The sequence below is a fragment of the Mya arenaria genome, chromosome 3, assembly GCF_026914265.1.
Source record: "Mya arenaria isolate MELC-2E11 chromosome 3, ASM2691426v1".
NCBI classification, from domain to species: domain Eukaryota; kingdom Metazoa; phylum Mollusca; class Bivalvia; order Myida; family Myidae; genus Mya; species Mya arenaria.
This window is the reverse complement of record NC_069124.1, coordinates 82036875-82057286: the sequence shown is the minus strand read 5'-3', so window position 1 is coordinate 82057286 and position 20412 is coordinate 82036875. Positions and strand designations below refer to the sequence as shown.

The following is a 20412-nucleotide window of genomic DNA, read 5'->3' as shown; positions in this document are numbered from 1 at the left end:
CTATTTGTTTATGTGATTCCGCTGACAATATGTAAATTTATACATTGTTCAAAACTAAAAGTGATTTTGAGTTTGATTTGTTGTTGCAATTTTATCAGATTTTGCTTTAATTTTCAATATACATGTACGTTACTAGCGGTGATGTATTTGACGTTTGTTGTCGAAGGGCTTCGCTCTCATCCGATATGGTTTCCTTCGCCTCGTATATCACATATCGGGTCACCTACTAACCCCGTAACTTATAATATCGTTTGTTAAATGGCGTCGCGCTTATCCAGTCAGAGCTCAATATTGATATATTTACACCTCAACTTCCATTCCTTAAATGAACTGCATTTCGGCAATTGCGGTTATCATCCGATGAACGCAACATCTTCGGATATGTTCGGATCGCAATTCATCACATGACAATATACATGAAAACTGTTCATCTTGATATTGTTTGTATTGTCTCAGCAAGTCCCGTAAAATATAAATCATCATTTTAGAAAATGTTTATTTATGATATGTTAAATGTATTGTTGTCATAAGTGTTTCAATTTTACGTTTAAAAGTGATTTCAAGTGGTTGATCTTTTCCCGCGTTATTGTGACGTCATTTGATAAAATGTTCCCGGTTACAGTCGGGTAGTTCCATTTACAGAATGTTTAAGAAAGGATTACTGAAATGTTTCTTAAATGAAATGAAGTATTGTTTTAACAATTATTGAATAAAATAATGAACTATTGGTGTAAATATAAGTAATGAATTGCGGGTTTGATGTCATTATCGGGTTATGAACGCAATTGGGCTGGTCAAAGTGTGTGGAGTCCGAATGAACGCACTCGGGCTGGTCAAAGTACGCGTGGAGTCCTTCGGACTCCACACACTTTGACCAGCCCAATTGCGTTCATACTCCGATAATGACATCAAGCCCGCAATTAATTCCTTAAATAAACAATGCGTCATAACTCTTTGCATACGAAGAACATCAAAGTTTTTTCTATGTAACTGGTTTGATAATGTCTGTCATGTGTTCCCGTTCCGGATCGAAAAATCCGACCCGAGGGCACCTGCGTTGCCAGGTAACGAGGCTTGCCGAGTTACCATCTACGCAGCGTGCCCGAGGGTCGGATTTTTCTATCCGGAACGAACACACATGATAGATATTTTTTCTAGCATACCTTAAATTACATTTTTTGTGAAGAAAATACATAAGAAAGCGCGTTTTTGTACATTTCACCAAAAAGCGCGTGCTATGATGTTTACTGACGTCATGACGCGCAGTAATTTGTATTCACTGCATACGTCAATAAGTTCCTTCGCTATCACGTCTTTTAAGGCTTATTTTGTTTTGTTTTTAAGGAATATTTTGTAAAGTTAATGTTAATGGAACTCATCTATTGAAATCACATTACTATGGTTACATTAAGTGTTTAATAAAAGAAATTGAACGTATTACGTCACAGCGCGTGACTCATCTGGCATGGGGGGATGCCAGATGGAGTTTTCCAGCACGGCTGAAATCACCGGAAATGCCTATCCGGTGTGCTAGAAAAGTATATAAGGCAACATAGAATTTTAGGTATTCAAAAAGTATTGAGGTATGCATTTCGTAATGACGTTGTGCGCGCTAAATTTAGATTATAATTTCGGTTTTGTTGCATTTGTAATTGCGATAAATACAATTTTGACCATTCTTGGGGGAAAAAATCAAAAAGGTGAAGAGAAGTCATATATGTACAAAAAAGTTTACATCACGATAACAGAATAGGACTTTAAATCCAGTACTTATTATTGTATTATACCAAAATTTAGTGTGTGTGTTTTAATATACTTATTCTTAAAGATTCAGTTGAATATATCCATTGTATTATAGTGTTTGCAAATAATACAATATGTGCGGTCGTCTTCATCGCCAATTCCAAATTTGTTTTTTAATGTTCTCAAAAATTCAACGTTTCACCCGGAAGTTCACCAAACATTTGTAAAATGTAGTTCTACATACAACAGAGTGAAAATAGAACAGTGGCGGTTCTACCGGGGAGCACAGAGGGCCCGTGTCCCCCCCACCTGATAGGCAAGTAATGTTTTTGGGGCACATATTTATTGATTTAATTTTACAAATAAGTTGTGTTGTCACAATTAAATTTGTATACATGTATAAGCATTTGAGCAAATAAACAATTGGACCTCATTATCGAGTATAATATAGTATACGAAACGAAAAAGACTCTCGAAAATGACATCGGGACCCGAACATTCGATAAAAAAAATCGGCGCCGTATTTTACACAGACTGATCAAAAGTAGACAAATATGGCTGCAGTTATACGCGTAAGTTTATTTTTTTTGGAATATATCATATACCAGAAATATAAGTTGTTTAAAACTGTTAACATGTGCACATTATATGTTCTTCATTGCTTTTAATAATGTCATTGTGTGTCAACAAGATATGTGTGCGCATGACGTGCATTTAACAAAAGTTTAAATTCAAAACGTTGCCACCTTGAAACTTTCCATTTCGGCCTTTATTATCGTCTAGTTCTCGGAATTATGCTAGAGCCTTTGTAAATAAATACATAATAATTTATTTAAAACCCTTTTTGGAATCTGTTGTCAAGTTGTTATTACTTCAGTTAATTTAAATAAGAATGACATCCGAGGTACCTGCAGTATCGTTGAGTATCGTTTATAGTTTCAAACAATGACTGCATTGTATCTTTAAAAAGTTTTTGCATTAGGTGCTCTGAATTGTATCCCTCCGTCTGCAGATAGAGTTGGGATCTCTAATCATTGAAGTACTTGGGGTTTACCTATACGTTGATTATTATTTGTTTTATTGATAAGTTTCCTCAAGTTAATGCATTCTTTGATAAGATTTACCTTTTGCGTCTTATCTTTATTAAGGATTGTTGGGATAAGAGTGAGGTTTGTGCACTTAAACTGGTTTAAAACCCCAGTAAATTTACATTTTACTGACCGTTCCAAGGCGGTACCTAACAATTCTTGATAAACATACCAATTTTGTATATATTGTATGTATGCACTGTGCTGTTTGTGGAGTTTTATGCTGTTCGTCTATGTTTCTTGTTTGTGATTTTATGCTCTATGTCTTTGGCGTTTACCCAGTGCCACTAAACCGGGTTTATGTTTAAACGTTTTGCTACTGAGCTTGTTTCTGTAGCTTTTTGCATAAATATTTATATAGCATTTATTTTACTGCATATATCTGTGTCTCAGGTGGACGAGTGGTTAACGACATAACCTGTAAATCTGTCGACCCTGGTTCGATTCCCCAAACTATATATATTTGTGTGTGTGTTTTTTAAAGGTTTATCTAAGATCAGTAAATGCTATATTTTTAATTCAATTGTTCTGCCAAACATCATTGACAGTGAAGACAAATGTTAATTCCATGTCATTATATGATTAAAATAATTAATTCAAAAAAGTTTAATATGTTTATAATTAGTTGTGCCCCCCCCCCCCCATTTAGAAAGTCTTGGAACGCCCCTGTAGTATGTCCCATTCTTTCACCCATGCATATGCATGAAATATATCTGTTATCAGTTGTATAAACAACCTTAATTTGTTATCATCATCCTTTACCTTTAAATAACAACGTTTCTAAACAAAGGATGTATAATAACGGAAGTCAACTACTGAGAAGTACATTTTTAAATCATACCATTAAACCATCTTTAGTTTAGACAAATTTGACCTTATAATGAGCTCAATTAAAACATGACTTTCATCATAACATTTCAAGGTTTATATATTCTGCAAATGAAATTCGAATCTCACAAATAAATGTTCGTTCCTTACTCTTTTTTTTACTTTTTTAGTGTCATGTTTGATTGTCTTATCCATTTGTTGCGGATGTATTTGCTACAAAGATGGTGTTGTTTTAAGCAATAAATTATGCAACTGAACTGAGAACATTTTATTTAGTTGTTTGTCAATCTGTACAATTTCAAATAAAATGTGATGTCTTCAACAGAAAGTATTCACGGCTTCGTTATCTATAAGCCGAAGTAATACAAACTCTGAGATGCCCATATCAGGCGCGTGCCAGCTTCCGCGATACCGCGCGAGAAATAATGATAACTTTGTGTACACTAGTTTCCAAATACATTAAACTTCTAATCCTGTTTTCTTCATAATAGTCTCTTAATTGCTTTTAACTAAGAGCAGATTGCTTCATTATTTGTTGATGCTTTAGAAAATCGGGCCCTATCTCTGTCGCACCGCCATTAGCACGTGCTTATCCTGCCAATTTCCCGCCTTCTGAGATGAAGAGTATCTTTAAGGATTACGAAGGGCAATAACCAAGGAATTTTGAAAACACTTGAAATGGTTTTTACCTCCGGGCAGTGCTTGATTTCACATAGTGGTCTTGTTGACACACATAATGAATCGCATTGTTTGAATGATTAAATGAATCATGTTTTGTCTTTAGCGACGTTTGTTTTGTTATAAATGATCCCTTTTCACTTGTCTTTTAAAGGAATTTTTGACTGTTTTCTTTCTTATTTCTCGATATACTTCATACCCAAACCATATCGCAATATTTAACTTTGATGGTTAAAAGAATGATGTTACTATTGATTGTATTTTATACTGTTTTTTTGAAGACAACAGACTGACTTTTAATTGTTTCTATCGCTTTTATACTTTGATTCTAGACCAAAGTATGTTTACATCTAATGCATGATAACATTTATATAAAAAAGCACATATGGAATTAAAATGGAGACGTACATGTTAAAGAAATAACGTACATTACAGCCGTGCTTTCCATCATTCTGCGCTATCTAGTAATACATGTTCAGTAACAACATGGTCTTCTACTGCAAGTCTTTATTGCAGAGCTATACTGCAGTCCTTTATAACAGTGGTATATTTGTTATATTGCATTTTTATATTACATTGTTATTTATGCTGAGCTGTACTGCAGTGCTTTATTGCAGCTTTATATTGCAAAGCTAGAGTGCAGTTGTATATTGCAGTTGTATATTGCAGTGATATATTACAGTGATATAAAGAAGTGGTATATTGCAGTGCTGTATTGCAGTGCTAAATTGCAGTTGTATATTGCAGTGATATATTACAGTGATATAAAGAAGTGGTATATTGCAGTGCTATATTGCAGTGCTAAATTGCAGTGCTATATTGCAGTGGTGTACTGCAGTGTTATATTGCAGTGTTGTATTGCCGTGCTATATTGCAGTGTTGTATTCCAGTGTTATATTGCAGTGCGATATTGCAGTGCTATATTGCAGTGCTATATTGCAGTGTTATATTGCAGTGCTATATTGCAGTGTTATATTGCAGTGCTATATTGCAGTGTTGTATTGCAGTGCTATATTGCAGTTTTCTATTACAGTGCTAAATTGCAGTGTTGTATTTCAGTGCTGTATTGCAGTGTTATATTGCAGTGCTATATTGCAGTGTTGTATTGCAGTGCTATATTGCAGTGTTGTATTGCAGTGCTATATTGCAGTGCTGTATTGCAGTGCTTTGTTGTAGTGTTGTATCGCAGTGCTATGTTGCAGTGTTATATTGCAGTACTATATTGCAGTGTTGTATTGCAGTGCTATATTGCAGTGATATATACCAGTGATATATTGCAGAACCATATTGCAGTGTTGTATTGCAGTGCTATATTTTGCAGTGCTATAATATTGCAGTGCTCAGTTGCATTGTTGTATTGTAGTGCTATATTGCAGTGCTATATTGCAGTGGTATATTGCAGTGCTGTATTGCAGTGCTATATTGCAGTGCTGTATTGCAGTGCTCTATTGCAGTGCTGCACTGCAGTGGTATATTGCAGTGCTGTATTGGAGTGCTATATTGCAGTGCTGTATTGCAGTGGTGTATTGCAGCGTTATAGTGCAGTGTTATATTACAATGTTGTTTTGCAGTGCTAAATTGCAGTTTTATATTGCAGTTATATATTGCTGTGTTATATTGCAGTGGTATATTGCAGTGCTGTATTGCAGTGCTATATTGCAGTGCTGTATTGCAGTGCTGTTTTGCAGCGTTATATGGCAGTGTTATATTGCAGTGACATATTGCAGTGGTATATTGCAGTGCTGTTTTGCAGTGCTATATTGCAGTGCTTTATTGCAGTGTTATATTGCAGTGGTGTATTACAGTGCTGTATTGCAGTGTTATATTGCAGCGTTATATTGCACTGCTATATTGCAGTGTTGTATTGCAGTGCTGTTTTGCAGTGCTATATTGCAGTGCTTTATTGCAGTGGTGTATTGCAGTGTTGTACTGTAGTGATATATTGCAGTGGTGTACTGCAGTGCTGTATTATAGTGGTGTACTGCAGTGTTATATTGCAGTGCTGTATTGTAGTGGTGTACTGCAGTGCTGTATTGTAGCGGTGTACTGCAGTGTTATATGGCAGTGCTGTATTGTAGTGGTGTACTGCAGTGCTGTATTGTAGTGGTGTACTACAGTGTTATATTGCAGTGCTGTATTGTAGTGGTGTACTGCAGTGCTAGTGGTGTACTGCAGTGTTATATTGCAGTGTTGTACTGCAGTGGTGTACTGCAGTGCTGTATTGTAGTGGTGTACTGCAGTGTTATATTGCAGTGCTGTATTGTAGTGGTGTACTGCAGTGGTATATTGCAGCGTTATATTGCAGTGCTATATTGCAGTGTTGTATTGCAGTGCTGTTTTGCACTGCTATATTGCAGTGCTTTATTGCAGTGGTATATTGCAGTGTTATATTGCAGTGTTGTATTGCAGTGTTGTACTGTAGTGGTATATTGCAGTGTTATATTGCAGTGTTTTATTGCAGTGGTGTATTGCAGTGTTGTACTGTAATGGTATGTTGCAGTGGTGTACTGCAGTGCTGTATTGTAGTAGTGTACTGCAGTGCTATATTGCAGTGGTGTACTGCACTGTTATATTGCAGTGGTGTACTGCAGTGGTATATTGCATTGATGTACTGCAGTGGTATATTGTAATGGTGTACTGCAGTGGTATATTGTAATGGTGTACTGCAGTGGTATATTGTAGTGGTGTACTGCAGTGGTATATTGTAATGGTGTACTGCAGTGGTATATTGTAGTGGTGTACTGCAGTGTTATATTGTAGTGGTGTACTGCAGTGGTATATTGTAATGGTGTACTGCAGTGTTATATTGCAGTGGTGTACTGCAGTGGTATATTGTAGTGTGTACTACAGTGGTATATTGTAATGGTGTACTGCAGTGGTATATTGTAATGGTGTACTGCAGTGGTATATTGTAGTGGTGTACTGCATTGGTATATTGCAATGGTGTACTGCAGTGGTATATTGTAGTGGTGTACTGCAGTGTTATATTGTAATGGTGTACTGCAGTGGTATATTGTAGTGGTGTACTGCAGTGGTATATTGTAGTGGTGTACTGCAGTGGTATATTGTAGTGGTGTACTGCAGTGGTATATTGTAATGGTGTACTGCAGTGTTACATTGTAGTGGTGTACTGCAGTGTTATATTGTAATGGTGTACTGCAGTGGTATATTGTAGTGGTGTACTGCAGTGGTATATTGTAGTGGTGTACTGCAGTGCTGTATTGTAATGGTGTACTGCAGTGGTATATTGTAATGGTGTACTGCAGTGGTATATTGCAGTGGTGTACTGCAGTGGTATATTGTAGTGGTGTACTGTAGTGTTATATTGTAGTGGTGTACTGCAGTTTTGTATTGCAGTGCTGTATTGCAGCATTGCTATATTGCAGTGGTATATTGCAGTGCTGTATTGCAGTGCTAAATTGCTGTGCTATATTGCAGTGTTATATTGCAGTGGTATATTGCAGTGCTGTATTGCAGTGCTAAATTGCAGTGCTATATTGCAGTGTTATATTGCAGTGGTATATTGCAGTGCTATATTGCAGTGTTGTTCTGCAGTCTTGTTCTGCAGTGCTGTATTGCAGTGCTGTACTGCAGTGTTATATTGCAGTGTTGTTTTGCAGTGTTGTTTTGCAGTGCAACATTGCAGTTTTGTATTGCAGTGTTGTATTGCAGTGCTTTATTGCAGTGTTATATTGAAATGATATGTTGCAGTGTTATATTACAGGGTTATTCTTCAGTTTTATATAGCAGTGGCATATTGCATTGTTATGTTAAAGTGTTATACTTCACTGGCACATTTGAAATGCTATATTGAAGTGATATAATGCAGTCACTGTGCTATATTGCAGTGTTATGTTGCAGTGTTATATTGCAGTTTTATATTGCAGTGTTATATTGCAGTTCTATAGTGCAGTGTTATATTGCAGTTCTATATTGCAGTTCTATATTGTATAGTGCTTTATTGCAGTGTTATGTTGCAAATGTATTTTGCAGTTCTATATTTCTTATATTGCAGCGCTAAATTATATACGTTTCCCTGAAGATGATCAATTGGATCGTCTATACAATGGGCCATCTTATATCAACGAGCGATCGACAAAATGTCGTAATTTACTTAAAAACTCATAAATATACTATAAACTATAAATCTATATACTTTGATTTAGCTGATGTATAAAGCTCTTAATTTCGAAAGATATATTAAAACTACTACAAATGTACTAATTATAAATGCGAAAAAGGATCGTACGACACGTGCGTTAATATGACTTGCTGTAGCGCATAAAATGTCTTCAATACTAACAAATTAAATTCTTGTTTCGTTGTCTGGCCAAAAATGGTATATGGTTATTATATCATATTGGTATGGTAGATGTTTTATTTAAACAGAATAGATTGAACTGGTTTATGTAACGTGGTTGACTGCGCGGAAAAAAAAACGTTCATCCTGCACATGCCTGCGATTGTATTTCTTTTCGATATTTAAAGCGAAGAGTGTAAATGATTCGTTATTGAGCATTTCTTATGCAGAATATTGCTTTCCGTACATCAACTAAAGTATCCAACCGATATTCCGTTCAGTCTCTTATGATTTGTCTTGCTGTTTGATCTAACAAGACGAATCATGTCCCGAGAGTTATAGCTCTAACTTACTAAATAATTATATTTTGCTTAAATGTTTAACTGTCTCAAATGCAGCGATCTGTTAGCAAACTTGTCGAAGTGAAGGTTTGCAAATGTGCGCATATAAGTCTTATCATAAGCAATATCGTCGTAACAAGGTAGTCACTAAAAATAAGAATTCAAGTATTCTAGAAATTAAATATGGAGAATATTGTTCATCTATGGCAATATTGAAAGTTTTTACTACATCAATTTGTAATAATCTTGTGACAGTATAATGGAATTGTTATATATAATTAAGAGAAACAAGAAGAAACTTTATCCAGAAAACAAATATGTCTCAAGAAGTTCAATATCACCCATGGTCAGATAAAGACAATATAATGAAAGCAATATGAATAAGTAAGTATTCGTACAATCATGATGGATGGATATAGTATAATGGTTCATTGCATATGTGTATGTATATTTCACGTGCTTTGCATGTACATAATGGGACTATAGCTAAAATATATTATAAATCTTCATTTTATTATATTGAGGGCTAAGAGTACATGCACGTTTATACTCAACGGGTGGAAAATGTTGAAAAAAAATAAGTAAACAAATTAACAAACCTCGATAAGACCTGACGTCTATTAGCGTCATTGTCGAGCACCTTGCGGAGACTCCACACGTCCCTGTAAACCGTGAATTACATTCAATTAGCTAAAATTGGCTGCATGACAATTCTGAACTAGAGGACCAACATTAATCGATTCTATCACTTAACAAAAGAACTTCCAATCGACAACAAATGGTTAATGCAATATGCTGTCATAATAGCAAAGATAATGCTTTTAAATCAGAATGTTATCCACTTTTAACAAATTATTATTTCAAAATCTGTTAATCTCAATGTTAGAATCAGAGATAATCCGGGAATTAGGATAGACATCCAGTAAAGTAGGGAACTGCAGGGAACCGTTGACACTTAGCTGCTTGTTTCGACATAAGTCTTTAATCTTGTATGTCTTCTATTCATACCAAATAGACTTACATTTTGACACTATTCAGCAATCGGGTTGTTTCCTTAAATCTATGTTAATCAAATTGTATGTATTATCTTAATGCAGTTAATTGTAATTATAGTTCATTAAAATCATATATAGATATATATATATATGATACAAACGAAATCAACGGAGGTCAGGTGGAGGAGCGTAGTGTCTGGTCCGATAGCCATAACAACGATGGTTATGAGGTTTAAACACCTTACTTTCTGAACGTTTAAATAATATACACAATGTGCTATAACAAAACTCTTCCCCACATTAACCAAAGTTCACATAGAAAATTGAACTCAACGAAGTGTGCCTTTTTAACAATATTAAGTTAAACTAAACGTTTCGATGATATTAGTAAATTGTTATAATTGGGAGTAAGTACTCTTTCACAAAATTTATGTATGGTTATTTAATTTGGAAACACTTGTCTTTATTTCCGTTATTTTCAAAAAGTACCAGATCCTAAATTATATTAAGCATATTTATTTAACATTGATATTAACGACTCCTTCAGAAACAATGCTTTACTTACCAGTTGTAAAGTAAGTGTGTTTTATTTATTTAATCAATATGGTCAATGATGGGGCTACACCATGAACGGTTAAATGGTTAATTTGTTGCGCAAACACTCGAGTCCCTGACACTTGCGCCAAGAACGGCTTAATTATACCTGCAACTGCCAGAACTGGATCATTGAAGAAGTTACAAAATTAAATGTGGTATTTGATTAGTATTTCAGCAAACTTTGCACACCATTTCCAGCTTAGTGTCACGAAAATCTCTACCGATAAGGGGTAACAAACTCGAAATGTTTGTCAAACAAACCTAATATGTTTTCCTCTTCAAAAATCGCTTCAAATCGCATTATCGTTAAATGGACACACGTCGTGAGCGAGAAATTTCTTTGTCTGACCTTGTTGAAAATAAATTATCAATAAAATTTCCACAATCTTCGGCGATTGCATTTTGCGAAGTGTCACACTTGTATAGATTGTTACCTTATCAACGAATTTCATAGTTTGTATCATCCACTTGAAGGCCAGCTTGCGTTTTGCAGCCCTGTTATTCGCATATTCGTCTAGCAAGACACCCGTTAATTGTACAGTACAATGGCTGGTGATAAATGAAAGCTAATTCCAGAGAAGAGGCGATTGATTATGTCCACACGCGTTAAAATGTCATTGAAAGACACAGATTCATCTTTAATTTTCTATTATTGAAGCGAATCTTTCTTAATCATAGTCTTGGCTTGTTAATAGAAATCCCGAAAATCGAGTAAATTATAATATCGCAGTAACATCTTCAGTACTTGCTATATTTAAGACAGAACACGATAAAAAGATAGTTAATGAAGCGTTTAAGCAATCACTTGGGGGTCAGAACAACTTTATCCTGATCTGTTGAAGCGAATTATATGCCAATTTACCATGCTTCAAATAATGAGGAAGATTTCAAATCTCTTATTACGATTTAATAAACCGTCGAAATCTCTCCTCAGAAGTACAAATAATGGAGTGTAACGACAAGTCTCCTGGCATTGTCAGCAGCATTGAAAGAGCGATTCGCCACTAGCTCCGCCCCCTACTGGCGGATTAGGCAGTATCAATGGTGGATCGATTTCCCGCAGTTAATAAATATTTATTCCTTTCAATAGACAGATAACGATGTAACAATAGCACTAGCCAATGAGAGACTCGCATTCATTCTCGAGTGTTGTCCTTTACTGAATAGGCAAATTAGCGATTTAATTACCTTAAAAGGCATTACTTTCAGCGTTTAGAGAGATATAATTGGAAATCTTCTTTGGCAAACGATCAGAATTATATTTGACCAGCAGCAGGAGTTTGTCTGATATTCAGTAAAGAAAACATGGAGTGCTTGGAATGAACACTGTGGTGGACAATTCTTATATTTAACATCTGTATAGAAACTATTTCTTTTTCGTGGTTTATTCATTTTAATAATAACAAATATGGAAGCCAAGGCAAAGGTGTCGTCGTCGGTGAAATACAGTATAGACAGTATCCTTGGTAAACCCGACCGTAGGATCCCCGACATTCCCGACGATGTGGCAAAAATGAGGGAATCGCCGACCATGCTTTGTAAGTACTTATTTAATATATTTATTTATTTCAACTAAACTCAACTTCACAATGTGTATTGCATTAAACATATATACATGTTAATGGCAATAACGACATATACAAAGACATGAATTTACTAACTTAATTATTTATTTACTAACTAATTTATGTATTTACTAACTTATTTATTTATCAAATCAATCATTAATTCATTAATTCGTGCATTCGTTCATTCACTTATTCATTCATTCATTCATTTATTCATTCATTGCATTTTATATTATTTGGTTTCTGATGGTTGATAGAGATTTATCAGTAAAATGAATTTGATATTTTACTCTTTCATGCCATGGAAGAACCAATTTGATAGTGTTCACTTTTTTAAGTTTTAGCCCGCTCTGGTGAATCAATTTTTAGCGTTAACATTTCGGTCAAACAATCGCGTTCTACAACAGCTTGAAATAAAAGGCCCTAAAACATTAATAAAAAGATACTTACCAAAGGAAATGTATTCGATGTGTATTAATTTAAGACATATAATCTAATCTATTTCTGTTTAAGGGAAGGTCATTTCCGTAGACACGTATCGGTACCACTTTAAAAAGTGCACATTGAGTTAATGTTGTACTATTGTTTCATAACAAAGTAATCATTTAAGCAAAAGAAATGAGATCATATTGACAACCTCGCGATTTTTTTTATAGAATTTCGTTTGTTACTGAATCGTAAATTTGTTTCGTTTTTCTTTGTTTCTGGAAAAAAATATAATTAAATTAAAAGGCGCATTTAATATGATTTATCATTTCGTGTTTTTTCGTAACAATTACTTTTTTTCAATGTCATTATAATTTATCTCTCTTAATCGGAGATGCATGAGTCAATGTATGCCAATCTTGTATCATTTGTGAAATTGATAAAATATTTAAATATAAATCATTCTTCGATACAAACAATAACTTTTAAATGTGTTGCTGGACGCTGTGTGTGTTTCTAATATTATTGTATATGAATCATAAAATATCTTTTTTGTCGGTACAATTGTGAAATGGACTAGATGTTCCTGAACGGATAATGTACCGCTGGCGAAATTGAGTTGCAAAACTTTGCCTATTTCAAAATAAAAGTGGAAATTTATGATAATGTATGTTCAAAATATTATATCGTGTCAGAAGACAATGGCATTGAAACAAACACGTTAGGAACATTTTTAAATGAATATTGAGTTGAGTTGAGTTGCAATAGCTATACAAATTGCATTACTAGGGTTCCCGTAGCACGTACATAACTATTTACTTATATATACACACTATGTTATCTATACATGCGGACTATTTCATAAGCGATTTAGTGAAATATGAGTTCAGTATTTGTGTAAGAATACACTGATTGACAAACTGCTATCTGTCAATAAGCCATCTGGCTGCCATATCACTGGAAGGTTAAATTATTGAATTAAATAACAATCAGACAAGCACTTGCCAATTTTAAATACCAACTGATGAAGTGGCGCCTGTCAGACATTGCATTTACAAGTGATGCACAGGGCTGGACACGTTTTCGATGTCTAAAATGCCATTTTGTGACAATATGACGCATCGCAATACCTAGCATTAATAAATGTGTTACCTTGTCGAAATCGAATGCACTTCGATACTGATTGACATCAAAGACAACTTGTTGTTTATACTGATCATTTATTTTTCAAACATTCTGGAAATGAAATAATACTTCCGAATTTTCTTCACAAAAGAAACGGAAAATTGGCCCCATACCTTTTTATGAAGGATAATGGCTTGCATTAAATGATTCTGAAATTATTGCAAATTGTAACATTGTGCAAAAAGAGATAATTTACTGTTTTTCAATATATAATGACAACTTAGCAAATGTTTTGATGTTAGATAATCAAGTCTATTTTACAAATGAAGGAACAATTTCTAATTTTCTTCTGCCAGACACTCGGGCGCGTTCCTGTGAACGCCCTTTTAGGATTTTTAACAAAATATCAATTTTCTTATTGGCATTATGTGAACGCACGCGACATATAATAATCAAATTTAATACCAATTTGTATCATAAATAGAATTCAATCAACAATGTGAAAAGATGTGCAGAATAATGAAATATTAAGATTATCTAAGAATACAGCTTTTAATGCTTTCATACACGAACTGTAACCATTTAAAAGTGCTATAATTTACTGTTTGATTTTTATTTTACTAATAACGTCTTCTTTTTAAACTGATGATCAAATCAATGTTTGCATACCTTTGAAAATTTAAATCATTTTGGAAAATTTAGTTCGTTCTTAAAGAAAATTACAAATAGTCATTGTTATATACCGGTTTTCATTAGTGTTTGGGTTCATAAAAGGTCCGACCATTTCAAATTAGTATTATTCCGTATCTAGACACTTTCAACTGTAGTGATATATTTTGTTAAAGGATTATGCATTTTTACAGTAAGTAATAATTGTTTATTTGTAAAAAATGTTAATTTCGTGTTCACATGTTTAGTAAGTTTATTATCACCCTCATCCTTTTGCGTCTTCTAACCGTGTATTGCTTTTTTTCTTCGACAGGTCAACAAAGGTCATCGCTTCTGTCGGTGCAGAGTCCTTGCAAGTCGGAATCCGACGACCGCTCCCCGGGCACCTCGAGAAACGGCGAGAACTACTTCGACTCGAGCCCGGAGAAATCCGACGGAGGCGACAGGAGTTCCGGTCTGGATCATTCCCAGAGAGACCTGAACGGCTCCCTGTCTGATGCCGAAGTGGACGACGATGGCAGCGGAAGTGGGGGGAACAGGCCCCGGAAGTTGCGCAGGAGCCGCACGACATTTACGACCTTTCAGCTGCACCAGCTGGAGCGCGCGTTCGAGAAGACGCAGTACCCGGATGTATTCACTAGAGAGGAGTTGGCCCTCCGCCTCGACCTAAGCGAGGCTCGCGTACAGGTAAGACAGCTAGAGACTTTGTAAATATAAACACGTTGCACAACGCACACAAAGCACTAACGACCATAATTGATTGGTTTTAATTGCAGCTATTTAAAATAAGGTGATGCAAGAAAACCGCATTTAGACCACGTTTCCAATAAGATAGCAGTCCTTTGGTAAATTAAAGATTAATTTAACTTAGACGCTAGAGAAGTGGGCTCCGTATTGTATATGGTATTACACTTGATTATCACTACCCGGTGAAGCTGTGTAACCCGCTAATGACGATCGGACCGCCGACAGAGCCGCTAACAGGTGTCGTGTCGTGCTGAACTGAACACAAAGACATTTAATGATGTCCAATACATAAGCAATTTAATTAGCACTTTGTGCCCGTAAAACCCATATAATATAGTTGCTAGTTGATGCATTAATATTGGTTCATTTAATTGAAATCGAAGAAACACATTCACTAAATGTTAAGTAATCGCATACTTTTAAAACCTAAATTAACTATCTAGATGACCAAAGTGTAAGTTGTGCTCTGACAATGTTTGTACCTATTTCAGGTGTGGTTCCAAAATCGGCGTGCCAAGTGGCGTAAGCGTGAGAAAACACTTGGGCGTGAGAGTCCGAACTTCCTACAGCGAGAGCCCGGGCTTGGCATGGCAGACCTGGGAGCCCCTCATCTGGGATTCCAGTCGCCCCTGGAGGCGTACTGGGCGAATCGTGTGCCCAATCTGACGGGCCTCAACCCACTACTCTCCGTCCCGCATGGGAGCGCCATGCTTGGGAACATGGCCCAGTATATGAATAAGATGAATTCCGGTGGCTTTTTCACAAACTACTTTACATCCAACGCAGGTAGTCATTTGGGATCACTGCCGGCCATGTATATGCGCGCTGGCCTATCGGAGATCACAGCAGCAGCTCAGGCGCAGGCGGCGGCTGCTCTCTCCGGCCAACTTGCAGCCCGCTACGCACACGAGCCAGAACAGGGCCTCGACTTCCGGCGCTCTAGTATAGACAAACTTAGGTTAAAAGCTAAGGAACATACAGTCCAGGGAGACAAGTCAGAGCCCGGCTCCCCCGAATCGCACAGTCCATGCCAAAGTCCGGGCCGCATGTGCAATAATTGAACAGCTTTCGTGACAAGTGGACATTGTATTATTTCTTTTACGGATCACAGGGTGTGTTAAAGTATTTTTATCGTTATATGTACCTGTATCAATGAAATAGTGCTAACTGCGGAAATAACAAAAAAAAACAAGATAAATCGTGAGTGCAGATATTACGTTTATAATGCATGCATGCATGTATTGAAATTGTCAGACAAAATTGTTACATGTGTACTATTACTGAATCTGTTGCGTGTTGTTAAATATTGTTTGTTGCCATGGAGTTGTTAATTATTATGTTATTAAAAGTTAAAAAGCACTGTTAAATTGCATTTATTGTCCTTTTGTGGGTTTTGCTCAGGTTGCAAAGCTTCTCCTTAAACTTTATTTTGACATTACGTCAATTTAAGGAGAGAAACATTATCTTTCCACCCTTTCTTATAAATTGAAAATAAAATCACTCAAGGCGCTGAGGTACGGTACTCCATTCTGACCCATTGGGGATATAATGTGCTGCCGATACTGCACTTGGTATAATGTTTCAACAATTACGATTAAGTTGTTGTACGGTTAACGAAGGAAGCTATCAAATACTATTTACACCTCAACTACCATTCCTTAAATGAACTGCCTTTTGGCAATTGCGTTTATCAATCGATGAACGCAACATCTTCGGATATGTTCGGTTCGCAATTCATCGCAAACAATATGCATGAAAACTATCGATCTTGTTATTGTTTGTATTGTGTCAGCAGGTCCTGTCAAATATTAATCAACATTTAAGGAACCATTAATTTATTATATTTTAAATGTATTGGTTCTATAAGTGTTTAATTTCACGTTTAAAAGTGATTGCAAGTGGTTGATCTTTTCCCGCGTTTTGTGACGAAAAAGGTAATACAACATATGAACCATTAAAAAGTATACATAATATGTTCAAATAAGGTGAGGATGAACAGAAACAACATCGCACTTCCACATTCAGTATTGTTCGCTTTAAATACAAAGCTTCTTTAACAAACAAAGATATTTTTATAAATTCTTGTCGGTTTTTTTAATTCAATAATAGTGATTTTTACTTGTAACTTGCCTTTTCATTGAAAAACTTTATACTCTAAATATCAAATTGATCAATTTTGAAAAGTAATATGCTCGCAAATGCCGTTCTGTTTACAACATATTAATTATTTGTAACTAGACATCAATATAATATCTGTATTTATATTCGGGTCAACGTACTATCTGCTTTACATGTATTATTATCAAATATCATGCAATTAGAAAATGTTATCCCGTCTCAATATTGATAAAATGGTCGACGCTCTGTTGCTAAGCTACGAGTCGATTCGTTTAACCCCTTGAATACTCTATTCTTTGAATGTGTTTTTCGTTGACATATATTATGTTACGTAAGTTCTGAAAGTTAATGCTAAATATCCGTAAGACCAAAATTACGGACTGAGGTTTTAACATTTTTGGTTCACCATTCCATCATTCACAACCCTAAATCCATATCAACTATATCCGTGTTATCCTGGTAAAGTGCATTTATTCATTTTTTACGCATTGTTGATCGTCAGCTAGACTGTCAAAATTTGACTGTAATTCAGGATTATTATACAGCTTTTGCATGGGCATTTGTGTAACAGTCAAAACTGTCGTCCCTAGGTGGAGGGGATGACTTCTGAACTGTTGCCGATGGGCAAAGACAAATGCCCATGCAACAACTGTATTATTACCTGATTATATGTTTTTGTTTAATCACGAAAACGACAAATACTTTCGAATATATTGAAGTTTCACAACACACATCAATATCACATGAGAAATATTCACTTCATGTACAACTGCAAATTAACTTAAAAACAGTTATAAAAAACAACAAATGTCTACGTCTGGTAATGATCTTGATCATAAAGACGTTTGAGCGCTTGAAATTTCTTCGGTATTCTCCACCAACTAAAATTACAAAACCAATACCGGCAATTCACGATATGCAATTTGTTTTTAGAATCTCGGTTAAGCCCATGACGTACCTATGACGTAGCCTCACGCGCGGTTTACAGTTCATACTGTTTACCAGTCAACAGTTCAAAATATTCTAATGTTGGCTACTATCTGTAAAACAGTCGAAAATAGTGAACTACATTTATATAGGGAATCGGGTAATAATATGTTGCATTAACATTGCTTTTCATTCAATATTAAGAAGAGCATCATTTCCATTTTTTAAGGTTAGATTTGAAAAAAAAGACAGCACGTTCTTAACTCTACGCAGCCGACAAAAAACTCTTCTTAGTGCATATATTACATTATATAGCATGTAGCATGAGCATGTGTTATATTTCCAAATTCTCACTTATGTTCATATTAGGGTCCGCGTTTAACCGAGCGTCGGGGAATGCTTTGATTGTCTAGACCCATATAGGAAATCAACTCCTACTTTAGCACATAAACCGAATTGGCTTAGGTCCTAAACCGAAATGGCTTAGGAAGTTCGGTCTCAGATGTTTCATTGATAAACCACCACTTCCAATTGTGTTCACACTATGCCCCACTGCACAGGAGCTCAAAGCGTCTAAAATTCGCCCTCTCGCTCGAGTATATATATATATATATACTGTTGCTCGTTGAAACTCAAAACATTCAAGACCGGAGTCTAGATCGCTGGTTATTTTAAAATACAGCATTTGTTTCGTCAAAAAGTATAGTAATCTAAGCTGAAGTGCGACAACTATCCAAAAAAGCAATTCTATTGAAGAGTGTGAAGGTTTATGTGACTTATAAATGACTCATGGCTATAAATGGCGACCAATCAGCATACAAAATGATATTAAAGCCATGATAATCACGACAAATATACTTAATGATATCATCTTGCTGGCTGTTTCGTCACTACAGTAGACTCAGAATCTGGGTAAGGTGTGTGTTGATTGTTAGACGCTTGTCGCCAGACCTAGACAATTATAATTCATTATTAAATGAGGAATTCACAGCTTCTATATTACTTGCAATGGTTTCAAATGACCGCGTTAAAAGCTTACCACGGCATACTTCCACATAAATGAACAGAGATGCAACACCTTTACCAGAACATTTTACCACAATGAAGGTCGCATCAAGACTGGCGAATGGTTCGTTGCTATATTCAGAGGCGGTTATCACGTGATACATTGTTTTGATACCAAGCATTAAAAAATGGCAGCGCCCAGTGAGACGGTATGTATTTTTGTTAAGTTTCTCTCATAATTAAACAATTAAATTTCGTAACATCGACCATGTTCCAGCGCCCATTTTTCCCCGTTATTTGGTACCTTTATTTTGTTAGACAGTTCTGTAGTTTATTTGGAATGCGTGTCACAAGTTTTCAATCGAAGCGAAATGTGCTTCGGAAATCTTAGAACCAAGCATGAACTGTCATTTATTTTTAAATGTTGTCCTTAATATACGCAATTTCGTTTACAGAGCTATTTAAAAACATTGCATGAACACCTATCGGTATGCCCTAAGTTTTGTTTCCACTGCAACGTACGTATGTTTCCGAAATAATGTTACAATCATTTTTAGAACCAAGCACTTACGAAGTATTGTTCGAACCAAGCACTACGTAATCTTAAACGTGTTTTGAATTTGTTTTTCAGGCTGATAAACTAGTCGTTGAACAGCTGAAAATGAATACTACTTCTGCAGCATAGTACTATACAGGTTGTATATCTATTCTAATGTCTATTCTAATATTGTTTTAGTATAAATAAGAATTCTATTGAACAGTCCGGGCATTCGTTATTTTGTATCGAAGTAAAGGTTATTTAAAAGTGTATAACCCGATTCTCCTTCCATAGTTATGATAACCATACACAATTAGAACAATTCAAGTATAACTATATATTTGTATACATGCAGTAGGGCATGATAGCAAGCAAAAGCCATAAATGTAAATATTGACTATTTATCACATTACGACTAATGTTGATTAACCTTTGAAGTGGTTAAAATGGAGTTTTTGGATGGTCATTTCCTTCATTTTACGATTATATAGAATTCAGGTAAAACGGTGAAATAGACTTGACACAGAGCAATATAAGCGATTAAAAAAAGTTGAAACTAATGTTTCCGACAATGTATAAGTGGTATTTTACTTTTCACAATTATAAATATAACACAAATGTCTTTTTCAGATCATGGGAAAAACGAAGTCAAAACTGAGGAAGTACGTCCGGCGAAGGAGTGTCAACCTGTTCCATAACGTGTATGTTGTTATTTGTCA

General features: G+C 35.4%; 1 protein-coding gene across 1 annotated transcript; it reads left to right on the top strand.

Moving 5' to 3' along the window:
• Nucleotides 1–11515: 11515 nt before the first annotated feature.
• LOC128226326 (retinal homeobox protein Rx3-like) lies at nt 11516–16211 on the top strand. The gene is made up of 4 exons (XM_052936208.1): nt 11516–11545; nt 11934–12108; nt 14672–15045; nt 15597–16211. Exons 1-4 carry the CDS (start codon nt 11516–11518, stop codon nt 16164–16166), a joined length of 1149 nt encoding a protein of 382 aa, XP_052792168.1. The 3' UTR covers nt 16167–16211.
• Nucleotides 16212–20412: the final 4201 nt, after the last annotated feature.

What these genes read in the sequence shown, in the direction of transcription:
- LOC128226326 (XM_052936208.1), top strand. Translation starts at nt 11,516, where the DNA reads ATGGAGTGTAACGACAAGTCTCCTGGCATT. An exon ending in ACGACAAGTCTCCTGGCATT is followed by an intron (nt 11,546 to 11,933) that starts GTCAGCAGCATT and finishes ACATCTGTATAG; the next exon opens with AAACTATTTCTTTTTCGTGG. An exon ending in TAAGCGAGGCTCGCGTACAG is followed by an intron (nt 15,046 to 15,596) that starts GTAAGACAGCTA and finishes TACCTATTTCAG; the next exon opens with GTGTGGTTCCAAAATCGGCG.